Here is an 18,007-nt window from a genome sequence, read left to right as displayed (position 1 = left end):
ATTTTGATGCTGAGGCAACTTCGGAACACAGCGGCAAAGAAACAAGGAATATTAAATTCACTAAGTCAAGAAAAGATGCTTAAAAGTGATACTGTACAATATACGTAGATTGGCAATATCTTTTATATTCGAATTTTTAATCCAAAATGGCTGCGGCGACCAATTTTACTCAAATTTGCATTTATCCAAGGTTGCATGAGCCCATATTACCTCTGAATAGGGGTTGTATTGTATATACTGCATATACATATATACATACATATATATACATACATATATATATATATATATACATATATACATACATATATATATATATATATATATACATATATACATATATATATATATATATATACACACACACACACAGGGTGACACAGAAAAACGGGAACTTTTGAAATGCGTAGTGGCAGCCATGTACAGTTGGCAGCACTGTGGAACAGGGACTTTGAGCTGTAAACTATCTCGCCATTTAGTAATTTAGTAATCAATTGCAAGGTAATCAATGGCAGCTGTGCGAGAATTGTTCGGTAACCGTGTCATCTCAAGATTTGGTGACATTCCCTGGCCTTCAAGATCACCAGATTTGTCTGTTTGTGATTTTTTTCTTGTGGGGCTACCTTAAGAGTCGGGTCTACATGACTCGGCCAAGGATACTGAATGAACTGAAACAAAGAATTCAAGACGATATTCGTGGTATTCCAGCTGAGATGTTGCAGCGATCAATGGGGAACCTCAAGAGCAGATTGGAAGAATACATACGTACAAGAGGACGCCATCTACAGGATGTAATTTTCAGACATTGATAATTTAAATTACTGTCTCTTAAAAGGCAAGTTGTAGTGGTTCAATTGCTGTCAATAAATTTTTTTTGTTGGATTTCTTCTATTTTTATTGGATTTTTCAAATGGTCACGTTTTTCTATGTCACCCTGTATATATTTATTCTTTTTTTCCACAGAATACATGATTGCTGCATGCCATACTTGAGTTATGGCTTCTAAGAAGTAACATTGCTATTTATATTCATGCTTCAATCCCGGTGAAAAATAAACATTAAAGATGTTCAGGAAAAAAATGTTAAATAGTCAAAATTGGAGTTTACAGAATTTGTGACTTTTCTAGATACTGAACACAAAGACCATGGTAAAATTTATATAAAAATTCTTCACATAAACTGATCACAAACCAACTTGTATAAAATGAGCTCATTCGTCAATATACATTTTTAGATACAGCTTTCAGGGTTGCATTTCTGAAAAATGATAAAGACTCTTATGTTTATGTTGTAGTTATCTGGCTTATTTCACCATAATATGCAGGGTTACCTGGTTTATTCCACCATGATACAGAGGGCTTCATATAATATGCATAACACATCTCTGGAACTCAAAAATAACAAATGAGGAAAACTACAGAAGTTTTTAAACAATTCTCTTTGTTACACTTAGAACGTCCAATTTTTTTCTGAAAAACCATACATGACTTACAGATCATGTACCGAAATACACAACCAATTCCTGATTCTTAATTCCTGAAACAACTATACTAATACTGTACTGGTGCTATTTGCTGCCTCACACTTCCAGAGTGCTTTCTTCAGTTCTGAGACTAGTTAACTAATATACGTTAACTGATGACTATAGCTAACTGATTATTGTAAATTGTATTGGTAACAGTAAATGTGAGTGTACTTTGGAAAGCACTTGTATAACAAGAATACTTCCCTAACTTGCATGCAAAACTGTCTGGACAGGCTGTGGCTCTCTGTGACCCTTTGGAACAAGTTTTTGCAAATGGAATGTCTAAACAAGATATCTTTTGTTACCAATGCAAAAATAGTGTTATGGTAATTCAGAAAGGAAAAGTGAAACAGTAAACAATGGAATTACCATTACTGTCTATACTAGAAAACACTTTCACAGGAGCAGGGTCACCTGAAAAACTATATTCTAAAGCCCTGGATCAAAGACTCTGAGACTGGGACCTCCATAAGTACTTTATATTTACATCAACTGTTTGAATTTTGAAAATTTATTGATTAGAAAGTTTATGAAAATCACCCAGAACATTACATAAAATACACACAATGATGTATGATAACACACACAATTTGCCATATTATCAAAATTTTAATCTTCAATTGGACCACATTAATGTACATATCTCTTCTATCAATTATTTAATCATTATAAGTTCATCTCCAGCTGCCAAACTACAGTATATCTGTGCTTCTATAAAAACAAAGGCAATCAAAAAACACTGCATTCAATGTATAAATATAATCTAAAATAGTCTGTTGAATAAACAAAACTATTTTGAATGCAGATATCAGCGGATACTCACAACCCTCCTCCCTGCTCCTATAATAATTTTCAACAAAAGAACATGGCCATCACAAGCAACACTGTAATTTTTATATGCCATTGTTACCCTCGTTATTATTAAGCACAGTCATTGAGTGGCATTTATTTACTAGCAGACTAAAACAGCTATTTATTATAATTGTGGTTTCGTATAGCACATATAGACTGTTCATTACCTGTTTACCATGTATCTCACTCTGACTATGTTCCATGTTTCTCAACATTTCTCTCCTCCATTCCGACAAGTAAGTTTGAAGCCTTGACCTAGCTTGAGCCTTTGGCAGGACTAAGCACTTGTCCATCTGGGAGAAACAGTTTTGAAACTCTAGCTTCATCTTCAGCAGATCATCCTCAGATAATGTAAGCTGTGCCTTACTGAGATTTCTAGTTTTCATATAAAGAAAGAAATATTTTTATGACTACAGAAAATATAATTTTGTATACATTTTGTTCTTCTTAATATCACAGTATTATTTAATTTCAAAACTGTAGAAAAGGTATTACTTCACAAATCATGAGCAACTCAGTGATGAATTTGTTTAATAATGGAAATGGGACACAACAAGAGCCAAAAACATACAATGCAAAAACAGACATGACAATTTCTATTACTATTTACTATGAAAAAAAAAAGAAAACAGATATCAGTCTGGAAGAAATTATGGCAGGTCATGTATTTGTTTGCATAAGGTTACATTATATTATGCTGAACTACTTAAAATTACATACATTAATCAAAAAGTGATATAATGTGGTAATTTGACTATAACAGATAATTTATGTAAATCTAATGTAATGTAGCAGAGCAAATTAACAAATGAGTACATGTTCCTACCTACTGCATTACTGTCTTTAATCAATGATGCAATATAAAAGAAATTTTAAATGTTTACTACTGGCAATAGCCTAGTGTCTTTTCCAGGGTTGGTTCCTACCTAGCACCAGTGCCTCAGGATCCTGCCCTGGATTAGTCTAGTTCGAGAATATTATGTATAATGTTAACTTGTTGAAACATTAAACTCATTTACAATTCTTTTACAATTTTAGTTCTGTCATGTAATCAGGACCTTTAACTATAATGAGAAAAGTTTAATGACAAGTTCTAGTTCTTAATTTGGAAAATTAAAAAATATTGTTTTTCCAGTTTTGTGCAAATTTTAGTGTACAGGATAGGCATTAAGAATTACATGCTAATGCAGTAATTAGCTCTGCTACCATACCAATCTAGAATCCTGAGTTTGATTTTCACCCCTGTTAGATTCTGTGTGGAGTACGTACACATTTTTGACCTGGAGCCCCAATTTTCTAGCCAATCCAAAGGAGGTCTATGTTCAATTGGTCTGTTATGCATTGGAACCATTCTTGCCATATTTAAAATGCTAATAAGTGTGACTCTGGTCCTTAAATACTCAGAACTGGATTAAACTTGCTAGAAAAACATACAAAAGGTGTATTTAATAAAGGAAATGTCTATGATTTTGGATTCTATATCTTGATGTTTAAATGATGAAGATTGCCTTTCCTATATTCCTAAAACAATTATATCAATAGTCATAGTATGAGGTTTATAAATAATATATACAAATCAAACAACATTTATAAAACATAACATTGACAGGACAAAATTTTTAAAAAAGGGTTAAAAGAACTAAGCCAATGGTGCACTCTCTACTATTCACAACAGAATGAAGATAAAAAACAAAGAAAGTATTTCACGTGATAAGGACTAACTGTCAACACAATCCCTGAATATGCAAAGCTCAAAATAAAATTTTGCCCCTACGGCTTTTGGAAGAAAAGAAGAATCATTATTCCCTGTAAAATGTAACTAGTGATTATAATAATGGATGGGTATCAATGCACAAAGAGTAATTATTCAATTAATTAAGGTATTATATTCTACGGCTTTCTTTTCAAATTTCTTTTAACATTATTCTGTTGAGCTGATAGTTTTAAAACATAATATAACTCCTGGCTAAGATGCTAAATATAGACTCAAAGGTACGTAATTAATCTATCATATGTCCAAGTGTTAAAAAATGTAAACAGATACTGTATATTCTGCACTTATGACTTGTAAATTGCTACTAAAACAAATACAAAAAATAATTTGAATTTGGCATAGTAACAAATTAATAAAAAAAATGATTTATTCTTGTCAACCAGGTTCAAATTAGTTTAAAAGCCGCTTTAAATTACTATTTAATGCAGATTTATTTTAATTGTAACTATATCCTGTTTTAAAATGCAACTGTTTAAATTGTTACTTATAGTATAATACTTTGACATGGAGAAAAACGATTAATACTATAACAATAAATATTAAAATTATAAGCATTTTAACATTTAAATGTTTTTAATTTTGATAATACAAATCACACTGTCAATCTGAGAAAAACTTTAAGAAAAACTATGTACATACTTGAAAATAGATTTTTCTCTCATTCTTAAGTCTTGCTGTTCTTTCACTTCCACATCCAGATGGTTTTGCAATGTCTCCCTAGTTTTCTGTAAAACTTTAACTGCAATTTTTCCTTCTTTGTGAAGTTTCTCCTGGGCTTCAGGTAGTGCACCAGTTATCAGTTCATGCTTCAATCCTATGTTTTGAACTGCATGCCTAGGTAAGCCTAATGACAACAGCTCTTGAGAAATTTTTGGCTGGATGCCTTTAATTTCAGTTATGGCACTCTGAAGCAACCGCATGATAACCTTTCTGATGTCAGCAGCTGCCTCTTCATCAAGATTATTAATTAAATCCCCAAGTTCAACATACTGTAACAGAAGAAGCTTTTGCCAGCAGTTGAGGTAGTCAACCAGGTCTTGGCACTCTCTTGACGTTTTATGAATGACAGAAAGCTCTTGCCTTTTCTGGTATTGTTCTTGAAGCTAAAACAAAACAGATATATAACTTAGACAAACAAACAATTCATTCACACAATTTATTAACCTGATAGATTTGATAAGGTGCAAAAAAATAGTAGAGACAATATCCAGAGATACAAATCCCCAAATGATCTTGCAATTAATACTCAAAAATTATGTGAAAGAATACTCATATATGTGATTTACTAAAATTTTAGCAATTCCTGTTCTAACTTCATTCAGTCCAGGGACAAGAGTTTATGGCTGGTAGCCACATAATTCATGTATGTGCCTAAACTGATGGAACAGTAATTCTATACAAAAAGGAACTCAAAACATAACAGAATTTCTTAAACTGCTCCTGAATTTAACTCAAACACATAACATACATTAAAAAAAAGCTTCACAAAAGTGATCCTGATGTGGCCTCAGATGTATTTGATAAAGTTTAAACAAAACGTCTCTCGAATTACACTATATACAGTGTGGGATTTAACCCAACATCCTATTAGGAATTGCACAGAAGACATGTGATTATCAAACACAAGTTTATCAACAAACATTGTGCATGACAGTAAAATGTCCTACATGAAATCTTCATAAAAAATAAAAAAATAACACTGGCTAGAAGAGAGTACCTTCCCAAGTCTGAGCAAGAAGACAGAGAACTAAGTGCAATGGAGAGGGGTAAGGAGAGACATATATGTATATATACACATTATACATGCATATACTATATACATATATATGTATATATACAGTATATCTTTTTCATTCATTAAATGTAATGTCATGCACATCTTTTTCAGCTTGTATAGTCTGCTATTATTTTTTGTAAGTGCAGAGAAAATATAAACTACCAACAGCAGTATTAATTCTTAATTTAAGACAGTATAGATAAAGGTTGCAAAAAATGGATCGGAACATCCTGAAATAAATAATAATAAATGAAAGGTAAAGGTAAAGAAACTAAGTGAATAAAATGAATAAAGAAAATAATAAAAAAAAAAAAAATCTTTTACAAACAATTCCTTCACAAAATTGGGAGACAGGCAAAGAATAAGAGGAGGTTGAGAAAAGAGTGAAGGCTTGGAAAAGTAAGCATCAGTTTTTCCCATATTGTATGACAAAGGATTTGTAGACATATTTATCCATTCAGTATTTTCTACTTGAACACTTATGCTGTAACAATAAATTTTCAAAGTCAAAATAAACAATTTTCTGTAGACATTTAATTAAAGGAGAAAAACTCAAAAGAGTTTGCATAAATATTTAAACCTTGGTGCTTTGGAAGCTCCAGGTTTATACATATTAATCACAAATGACACAAAGTTGTCAGTCATTTGACCAATATTAAACATAAACAGGTACTACCTATGAGTCCTTTATATCTCTCTGGATATAAAAAGCACCCTTTGTAAGGATCATAGTCTTTGTTGGACAGTCACTGCAAAAATAAAGAAAAATCAACATTCTGCTGATGTGAGAAACAAAGTCACTGAAATGCGCAAGGCAGGAAATGGATACAAAAAAAATATCAAGGAGTTTGAATGTCCCATTAAGCACTGTTGGATGCATTATCAGAAAGCTGAATAGTCATCACAGCACCCAGACTCTTACTAAAATAAATGAAACATCAGAACAAGATATTTACAAAAATCCAACCGTCACTCTTAGAAGTCTGCAATACTGTTTGGCTGAAACAGCAGTGAAGGTGCATAGGTCCACAACTTCAAGAACTCTCCATAAAATAGGCCTCTACTGGAGGGTAGCAAGAAAGAATCCATTCCTTAAGAAGGACCACATAAAAGTATGAATGCAATGCAATTGGTACAAAGCATGAGAAAGACCCAGTTAAGATCTAGGAGGTTTTATGGTCAGATGAGACCAAAACAGAACTTTTTGGCCAGAGTTCAAAGACGCATGTGTGGCAAAAAACTCACGGTACCCATGCCTCAAGAAACACCACACTTTCGATGAAATATGGTGGTGGCACCATCATACTATTGGGATGCTTTTCATGTGCTGGAACAGGGAATATTTTCAGAATTGAAGGGACAAAGGATGGACACAAATACCACAGAATATTGCAGGGGAGCTTCTTCCAGTCTACAATGAACCTTTGGCTTGGGGCAGGATTCATCTTTCAACATGACAATGACCTTTATCATAAGGACAAAGTGACACTGGAAGGGCTCAAAAAAAGAAAGGTGAATATTATTGAATGGCCAAGTCAAAGTCCTGATCTTAACCCTATTAAGAATCTGTGGCACAATTTGAAAACTGCTGTCCAGAGACTTCATTCCATACACCAAGAGAATCTCTATAAAATTGTACCAAGAAGAATGGGGAAGAATAACTCTTGAATAATGTGCAAAAGTAAGCATACTTACCGCAAAAGAATTAAGGCTGTTATTGCAGCGAAAGGGTTCTCAGCAAAGTATTAATGTGTTGGGCTTTAATACTTATGCAAACACTAACTTTTGAGTTTTTTCTTCTTCAGTTGAATATCTGCAGAAATGGTGAATTTTGACTTTGGAAATGTATTGTTACAGCATAAGAGTTTACATTAAAAATATTGAATGGATAAATATGTGTACAAGTCTTTGTAATGTAGAAAGCTGTAATGACTTTCAAGGAGATTGAATATTTTTGCACGCCACTGTACACATCTAAAAACTTGCATTTTTTTCTCTACAATCAAGGCGCTGAACTGAAAATACTGGACATTTTAAAATCAATGTTAGATTTTAGGTTTATGTTCACTTTGAGATCTTTCTACTTGGACATCTGCAAGTTTTCCATTAAAAAAAAGTGCAGAAAATGTCAGATTGCTTTCTTCTATGCCATAATGATGGCTATACTACTATTAATCAGACAGGATAATATAAGATGAATATGTTTCAGGAGAATAGCAAGGGTGTTGTAATTCTTATAAGCTTATTTTAGGTGTGTTCACCTAAAATGTGAACAGCGTTTACTTTTTTGTCACGTTTGGCTGCCCGCATGAAATAACTCTGCTCCAAGTGGTCCAATTTCACTCATATTTGGTACAATTACTCTTCAAGAAAATTTGTCATGAAAGGTCATTTATCATTGAGCTATCTCAAATACATGGCACTGTACATACTTTTGGAATTAAAGAAATCCTTTTAAAAAGCACTGGAGAATTTTAGATATAATCTATTTTAAAACAGAAACATTGTGTGCAAACTCAATTACTGATTAATTTGCTGTTTCAAATTTACATCAGGAGAGATTATTTCAGCTTGTACATTTTGTATATTTTCCTCTTTTACACTTCTGTTAGACACACTTCACAGTAAAACTGGTACTCCATATAAATTAATGAATTGTCAACTGTTGCATGCATGGGTAAAAAATTAACATCACTTCAGCAGCTTGCACAAACCTCTGCTACATCAACTCACTTCTCCTTTCACTTGAAGACTTATCAAGTAAGTTTAATGTTCTTTTTACCTTGAAAAGTGAAAATTGAAGGAAGGAGAGCAAAAAGTTAATTAACTTATCTAGAAGTTAAAGAGGAATGGAGCTCCCTAAGCACAGCTCTGTAATTCACCACGCATATAGCAAAAAAACATACTCAGAATTTATGTTACACTTAAATACCTTAGGGATACATAATATATTATAATGACTCTAAAATGTAATTTATTGCCTAAGTGCAATAATGACTTGCTGTCCATTATTGCTCAATGTAGACAACTATTTTAGTATCATACTGCAATTAAGATTTTACCTGTCTATCAAGTCCTCCTTTAAAAAAATATATGTTTAAGAAAATGAAAGTAAAATTAGCTATAATGCCTCTATAGCCAGCAACTAAAAAGAAGTAGGAATCTGGCATCTGTGAAAGCTATATAAACCACCAGAGGTTTATCTGAGCTCCGATTTCATATGTAAAATGCTATTCAAAACATTTACTTAACAGTATGTACTCTACTAATACATGTAATTGCTTTATATTATCACTGTTATTTGTGGATATTATCCATTACTACAAAATATTCAATAAACAAAAATATGATACCTATCTCTGAGTAAATTTATAAAAATAAAATACTCTTACTTTTAAAACAGTTAACTAAGTCTTTGAATGCATGAGAAAACTATGCCATGCATACATTTTCTAATTTGTTTTATCTTGGCCAAGTATTTAATAAAATTTGACATAAGAAGCATTTATGGATATAGCTAACAACACAGGCACTGTGAAAAGTTTTTAGCAAATACATTTTCATTTAAATTTAAAAAAAAGTTGCTTTATTTAAACATGCTTCCACACATATGAGTCTGCTGAATGTATCAGATTAGTAACCTAAGTCGACAGATCTATAGCCAGTGTTTATCACTCAAGTAATAGTGTCAGTTATGGCTGTTGTACAGACCCAACACTACATATTTGCACCTTATGCTGTTGTCAAGTGAAACAGGTCTGTTTTGATGTGATAGGGATGTGACTGGAGAAAACTTAACGGAGATCTGTGTGCTAATGAAATGAAATCATAGGAAGCAAAACAGCTTTATATTTCATTTGAGTATAATAAAAAATATGTTATGTATTTTAATCAGCTGTTAAATAACAGCAAGTGAGCCAACTATAATAAGAATGCTGAAAACCCCCACCAATGAATAAGCTGCTAAAGACAAAAAAAAAGAAGCAGAAGAATAACAGATACTTTAAGACACATTTATACAGTAGCTGCCAATACAGGAAACTATCAGCTTTCACCCCAACAAAGCACATGAATTCCAAATCACTTATTGTGTCAGAAATAAGGTTGTCCTACTTTTAACTAGACTACTAGAAATACATGAAAGAGTTATTCTATGTGCAGAAATGGCATAAATCGTTTCCTTTGAAGATCTAGGTCTCTAAAGCAGTCCTCTTGCTGGTTGCTAACTCTGTCAACTAGAAAGTCTTTTAATTTTCTTCTAGCTCTCTACCACCTCACTCTCTCTCTGTCTTTCCTTGACTTCTATTGTCATTTGGAAGCAAAATCCACTACCATTTTGTACTTTCTGCAATGTTAATGCTAACTCTGCCATTGGCGTCAGGAAACTGGGGAAACCAGTCAAGAAACTGTATGGAAAATTAAATTTAACCAAATTCAAGCACTCTTGCTACCGCATCTGGGACAACTGATGTGCCAGCACTTCAGACCCAGGGTGCTGATAAGAAATGCCTAAATGGCTGAAATAAGAAGTTCATTAACACAAAAATGAAGATTCAAGTAGCCGCGTGGAATGTATGAACTGGACATCACATTGGACAAAAGGAAGTTGTCACGCAAGAACTATCAAAATATCGATTGCAGCATTATAAGAAATAAGTCTCACTGGATCTAAGACAACAACTGCTCAACTACCAACTACTGACAAAACGATGACCCTCCTCTACTCTGAAGGCGAGAAACGAAAAGCAGGTATAGGATTTATGGTGGACAGCCGAGCTATCAAAAGCATAAACTCTTTTCAGCCAATATTCAGCCTGCTGGCAGCACTCACTGTCAATGACAACATTAAAACCCACATTCTTTTAATTCATGCATCAACTGAGTCCAGCACTAACATAGTCAAGGATGAATTTTATGCACAACTCAAAATGTGCTCAACTCAATTCCTACAACCGAGATGACCATCCTGGCTGGCAATTTCAACACCCATGGGAGGCAGCGATGGGTAAATTTGGAAATGGAGAAATCAATGATAACAGTACGTGACTGTTGTTCTTTGCCACATCAAATACCAACTCACATGGCGCAATCCATCTGGGAAAGATTCAGCACTATTAGACAGCGTTTTGATCCATTCACGATACCGATTATCACTTCAGGATGCACACACCATGAGGGGACCAGACTGTGGATCCAACCATTACTTTGTCCAGGCCACAGTGAGGCTATGCCTTCAACGATCCAAGCACAAACAACCACCTCAAGCCAAGATTGGCTGGTTGCACCTGTTGGACCCCAAATGAAAGCGAGAACTCCAGCAGGCCTTCTCCAACGACTTTACAGCACTGGAGCCACTGGACGATGTATACGCCACAGAAAAGAAAATTTCTGAAACCATTCTAGAATGCGACCAAACCACTGTGCCCCATCACTCAACATCAAAAGCAACCCTGGATCTCAGACCAGTGCCAAGACCTGGTAGCAAAACAAAAACAGGCAAAGATGACCAATCGTGAACTCTATCAGCAGCTAAACTGGGAGGTTCGCCTGAAGATGATAGCAGAACTGGAACAAAGTGGAAGATAGCCTAGAGGAAGCAGCATCCAAACATGAGTATTGTAACCTTTACCGCACTCTCAGAAGGCTAAGTAGCAAGACCAAAAATTTCAATAATAACATGAGGAAGATGGATGAATACCTTGTGTGATCACCAAGTGAATGATTGCAATGGTGTAGGGAAATTTTTCAAGAACACCAGCAGCTCGCCCATCTATTAATCCACCTGACACTCCGTTCACTACAAGTAAAGCAGGAACTGAAGAAGTGAAAGCAGCAGTAAAACTGCTGAAAAATGGCAAGGCAATGGAGCAGACCTGGGGCCTCATGTATAAACAGTGCGTACGCACAGAAATGTTGCGTAAGAACTTTTCCACGTTCAAATCGCAATGTATAAAACCTACACTTGGTGTAAAGCCATGCACTTTTCCAACGGTACCTCATGCCTTGTCGTACGCATGTTCACCGCTCATTTTTGCAGACTGGCGGCACTCAGCGTCAAAGCAATGGTACTGTTCCTGTGTGGTTACTCATTATTTTCCTGATGCAGCTTTATAAATACACTGAAACTAACCGCATATTGTTTATTAGTGTAACGCATCTGATTGTAATTAACTTGTAACAATATAATGGTCCAGGGAACAGCCATAGTATTCCAAATACCATAACTGGTTTAGCGTTGTTATTCTCACTTCTCCTTCTTCTTCTTCTTCTTTCAGCTCCTTCCGTTAGGAGTTGCCACAGCGGATCATCTTTTTCCATATTACTCTCACTGCACCACTCGGAGTATTTATATCACTGTATCTGAGTGTGAATCACAGCAGCAGCTGATCGGAAAGAGAATTATCGGTATACAGCTTCAAGGACACGCTGTCTCAGCCACTGCAAAACGTTTTAAAGCCTTTCCTGTACAGACCTCGCGGTTCAGAAACAGTTTCATCCCAAAAACTTTAAATGCACTTAATCAATTGCACCTTGTAGAACTGTTTGTACTTATAAGTACAATCACCCCACTGTAAACTTGCACTATAGTTATAATATCGCACAACCTGAGCCACTTTATAAAGAGCGTATTTACATATGATGACAATATCATTTTTAAATTGAAATGCAGCAAAATATGTTTATTAAATTATACAGATAAAACTTTAACTTCATTTAAATAATCTATATTCTTCACTGGGAGTGTCGTTAAGGATAGAATAATTAAACATGTACTACGAAGATATTTCAATGTTCCTTAAACGTTTTGAAGAATCGGCGCTAAGCTTACAGATGGCTTAACTTCTATTACAAAGCTGATTGTGTGGCGATCGGTTACTTGGGGAAAGAAAAGCACTGACTGCAGTGACAGCTATGCCAATATATATTGAATATAACACAGAAAGAGAAAATAACAACACAGCTAAAAACGCAGCGACAAATTTCGGCCAAAGTTAAATGCTTGTGTCATGAGCACGAGGCGGCTATGCAGTGTCTGCAACGGACGAGGCCATCCACCGTGCATAAGCTACCTTACTGACATTGGCGGGCGAAGGAGCCACCGATTCTTCCTCTGCCCAGTGCCACCACAAGCCTAGAGCTGCCCCTGAGTACTGCTGCAATAAATTATTTCATTGAAGTGAAACACATGTTTAATAACGTGCTTTAACTCCTATCATCATGAAAATGATATCACGTATACATCTCAGTATTTTAGTTATTCAGAGAGCTGTAATATCACGAATGTAATGGATTCTGTGTCCAGTTGGAGGAAGAGAGCCGGTTTAAGAAGCAAGTAGTGATTCACACACATAGGCACATAGAAGATCAAATACAAAACAAAGCATTTAACGTGCTACTTTAATTATGATGTGATTTGAGAAACTGGTTAATTAAACGATTTTAAGATGAAGTTTATGATGTTCTACTTTAATGACAAAATAAACTACGTGATTAAAGTGGAAATGTCGAGATTGAAGTTGACATTTCGTGCTTTTTCCCCACTGTGTGCCTTTTTTTCTCTGTACCCTAATAAGCTTTCATATGACACTCAGACAGTGGGCTACAACTCGGCTTTTCACGGCGACTTTTTTATTTCCGGCACTGTGCGATTTTGTGAACGTGAGCTTTCAAGTTTCTCCAACACGCTATGTCACTCGATCAACTTCCTTTTGTTGATTATACCACGGTTTATTTGAACAAATAGTATGTTTTTCCTTTGCCTCCACTTGGTATTCGCTGAAATTCTTATATTTTCCCCCGTGCTTTTCCCATTGTCTTTTCACAGAAGGTTGAGTTTAAGGGCGATTTATATTAATTCGCATATTCAAAGAGGCGTAATTCTGGGAGGAGTTGGGGCGTTACATAAAGCGCGTGCACGAGCGTTAGTTTTCACGCTGATCGGGATTTATGTAGCGGAAGAACGTGGAAGTTGGAGTACACACAGATTCCTGCATCTGGATTTTTCTGTGCGTAAGCACATTTTGGCTTTTGTGCTTACGCCATGTTATAGTGCGAGTTCTACGCATGCCGTTATACATGAGGCCCCTGGTCACCACAGAGGTAATTAAAGCTGAAGGAGACGTTCTATTGCATTGACTCCGTGCAGTGCTCGAACTGATCTGCTGTATGGAACAAGTGTCGTCTTTGTGGAAGAAAGCAAGCATTGAGCCAGTCCACAACAAAGGAGACAACCGCAGACTGCCATTGTCTTCATCAACTTCAAATTGGCATTTTACGGTATCCACTGTGGAAGACACTAAAGACAGAAGTAGTGCTGCCTGAAATCATCAGGATCCTCCAGGCATCATACAATGGCTTGACTAGCCACATACAGATCTGAAACAATCTATCTGAGTTCACCAGGGAGACCCACTCCTATATTTGCAGAGGCGACTGACATTCTCTACACTATCACCAGCACTACCAAGTCATATGGCCTAAAGATCAACACTGACAAGACCCAACCACCACTTCAGTGTCACCAGCTAATGATCAGAGAGAGAGACCAAGAAAGAAAGGTAGAGATCTTAATGCTACTAGCACATTAACAGTTTAACTTGAGGTCTAGACTTACAGTAGCTTCTATGATTTGGAAAGATCACAGTGCAAGGTGGTATATTGTATATGATATATGGGTAATGGGTAAATTAGTTTTTATTTGCCCATTTACTTTTAGACACCAAAACAATTACCTTTTCACAAATCTGGTTCCTTCTTTTCTTAATAAGATTACAGTGTAATGTTTTTTTTTCTCGGCTCAAGGCTTCTTCAAATTTTTGTTTGACCTGCAGAAGGTTATTTGTAGTTTTCTCAAAGAGAGGCTCTCCCATGTCTTCTGGCAAGAATCCTTCACTGAAATAAGTAAAAAAAAAAAAAATTACTGTACTGCACTTATTTGTACAACTAAAAATGCTCTGTTTCCTGAAAACAATAAATCTTAGCAATTAACAAGCAAATTCAATATGCACATGAGCAATGTGGGACCTTTTTTTAGGCAGCCACTTTATGAGAAACCATAAAGTACTACTAAGGTAACCCCACCCTTAAAGTCGCCTATAGAAAAGCACCATAAGTCAAAAGAAAAGAAGGCAATTGATAACAGTATCATTATATGCTTTCATTGTGGTCCTTCAGTGGAATGAAATAATTATGAAATGTAATATAAAGTAAACATGACATCATAACTTAATAACCAAATACAACAGAGTATAAATAAGCAAAAAATCAGACACATTGTTTTTAAGACAAACCCAATAGAAATGATAGGCATGGCTTAAAACAAAAGTACACTTTTGTTCTCCTTATAGATGTTTACTAATACACAGAATGCAGCTTGTATTGCTTTTTGCATTAAAAGTAGAACACAATTGTCTGGCTATGATTATGTCAAAAAATAAAACTGAAGCTTGAACATACAACTGACGAAAAACACGAAAAGTAATGGTTGAGTGAACAATGCAAACAAATGACAATTGTTAGCATATAATAATAATATAATAATAATAATAATAATAATAATAATAATAATAATAATACCGTTTTTTCTGATTGCTTATACACAAAAAGTGGAACCTGAGGCAAAATCACAAATACAAATTGCCTCATGTACCAAATGTTATTACCAAGACTGCAAAAAAAAAATACAGGTATGCTAATTTTTTGCTTATCATTTAGTTAGCAATTTCAAAACACACATTTTGCAAAAATGTAACACATGGTTCTATACATTACACATAGTTTACAAAATTAAACCATGTTGTGTGTTCAAGGGAACACATAGCCAATCAAAATGCAACTCACTGGTTAATTGGCTACACCCATTCTCAGTTGTGAGAACACTCACAGCTAATTACTCCACTTAGCAGAGCATGAGCAACAGGTTCATTATCTTGCTTTGGACAACAATGGAGCCAAATATTGCTCAGAGAGGAAGAGGTGTGAGAGATTGATCTTGTGGTCAACCATTGTTTGAGTATGAGGGAAGAGCCCTGCAAAACTTTTAGTCGCTTTATGGTAGCTGGTGTCATCTGAACATTCAGAAATGAAGACAGTTAAATAACCAACAGACTATATGGTGCTATTATACATTTTTACATCACTACATAAAGTACTACTACAACATCTAATTGTTGATCTATGATGTATTATTGCCTAGGCATAAAAATTGCAGTAAATGCACATTTCATTTTGTGATGCTAAACATCTTACATCCTAACCATTCATATCATGGTTATGCAGAATTGAAAGATGGCCACTTGATGGCAGAAGAAACCAGCACTTTACCCTACAGCAGGAGGAGCAAATTGTGAATACGATCTTGGCAAACAACAGCATTTGACTGAGGTAACTACAAAATCAAATTCAGACACCACCACCTTGAGTAATATCAGACTGGTCAGTTTGTCAGCACTGTCCCGTCTGCTTCAATGGCATCAAATCAGAATGAATCAGCTGTACAGAGTGCCATTTTGGAGGAACTCTGGCAGAGTAAAAGAAATACACTATGAATTTGTGCAGATGATGTTTTGACATTGATTTCACAGTTACTGTATATAGTAACAGTGCATTGTTACAACATACAGTATTGACTGCTCCACATCTGTTTAGAGTTTTCTATAATGCTCTTGCCTTGTCTGTTTCAGAGCATCATAGAGCTACTGTAGATGCTGCCAGAGTGCAACACAAGTACATCTGTGTTGACGAGGCTGGCTTCAACCTGAACAGAATAAGGCACAGGGGAAGAAACATCATATGGCAATGTGCCATTATCAATGTTACAGAACAGGGAGAGGGTAACATTACTCTGTATTCTGCCATGAGACAAAATGGGGTCTTATATCACCATGCCATTCTTTGCCCATACAATACTGACTACATCATAACATTTCTCGACACCCTACGCAACATTCTGATTCTTGATGACCATCAGAAAGGACCACAGCAGTCCAGGTTTGTCATTATTTGGGATAATGTGAGTTTCCACCAGTCTGCTGTGGCCCAAAATTGGTTTATCAACCATCCACAAGTGTCTGTGCTGTATCTCCACCATACTCTCCACTTTTAAACCAAACTGATGAATTATTCTCATCATGGAGGTGGAAGGTGTAGGATAGCCAGCCATATAGTCGTGTGCCACTTCTCAAGGCACTGCAGGAGGCCTGTGGAGATACAGATGCGGGGGCATTCCAGGGCTGGATATGTCCAAAAGATACTTTCCCCACTGTCTTGCCAGGGAGAATATTTCTTGTGACGTAGACGAGGTGTAGTGGCAACAGCCAAACATGAGACAGGATGCTGCCTAATTGTATCCAGTAGTTGTTCTTTTCTTTTTCTGTATTTTTGCCTAGAAGCATACAATACAGCATGTTCCCGCTCAAACACTGGGTTAAATGTACTCGTTTTTTTCCTTGTACTGTATGTTTTTTTAAATACATGCATATATTTTGAAGAAATGTCTAAATGCTTTTCAAATCATTTACAGAATAATAATAATATAATAATAATTCTTTACATTTATAATGCCGAGCATTGCATATTGAAAATGCAAAATGAAACAAAGTAATTTGCTTTTATCCAATCAGTGTTTTTGAACGAAACCTGTGCCTTCTTAAGAGTTTTTGAGGTCTTTTTCATTTTGTGCTATTGTTTTCAGGGTTTGTGTGTAGAGATTTGCAAAAAATGTGTTATAGTTTCAGACATTATGCGTAAACAATCAGAAGAAGCTGTAATAGTAGTAATCCAACTATGTATCCAGCAAACATAAGTGTGTAAGGCAGGTGGGCATACGGAAACACTCAAAATTTACATTATTATTAATGATAACCCATTTCAATATTCCTTACAGCTTCCTGTAAAACGGTGTGTTTCATTGATCAACAAAAGACAAAGTCAGTCACTAGAAAAATCAGAACTGATCTACAGCAGGAATGTTTTACTCATGAACAATTCTATGTAGAATGTTCAATAGTAAAAAGTTCCAGTGAGATCCAGTAATAATATTAGCCCCTGGTTAAAAAAACTACAAATATTGCACACAAAA

General features: G+C 35.2%; 1 protein-coding gene across 1 annotated transcript in view; it reads right to left on the bottom strand.

The window, feature by feature from the left end:
- LOC120527721 (limbin-like) overlaps positions 1-18,007 on the bottom strand; it is a 220,501-nt gene that overhangs the window by 61,096 nt on the left and 141,398 nt on the right. Inside the window, exons 13-15 of the mRNA XM_039751471.1 lie at positions 14,661-14,820; positions 4,791-5,254; positions 2,545-2,752 (exon numbers count right to left, since the gene is read on the bottom strand). Of these exons, the coding sequence (XP_039607405.1) occupies positions 2,545-2,752; positions 4,791-5,254; positions 14,661-14,820 (832 nt within the window). The remainder of the gene's footprint in view (positions 1-2,544; positions 2,753-4,790; positions 5,255-14,660; positions 14,821-18,007) is intronic.

The sequence above is a fragment of the Polypterus senegalus genome, chromosome 4, assembly GCF_016835505.1.
Source record: "Polypterus senegalus isolate Bchr_013 chromosome 4, ASM1683550v1, whole genome shotgun sequence".
Taxonomy (NCBI): Eukaryota; Metazoa; Chordata; class Cladistia; order Polypteriformes; family Polypteridae; genus Polypterus; species Polypterus senegalus.
The sequence above is the reverse complement of the archived record's forward strand: the minus strand, read 5'-3'. Positions and strand labels throughout refer to the sequence as shown.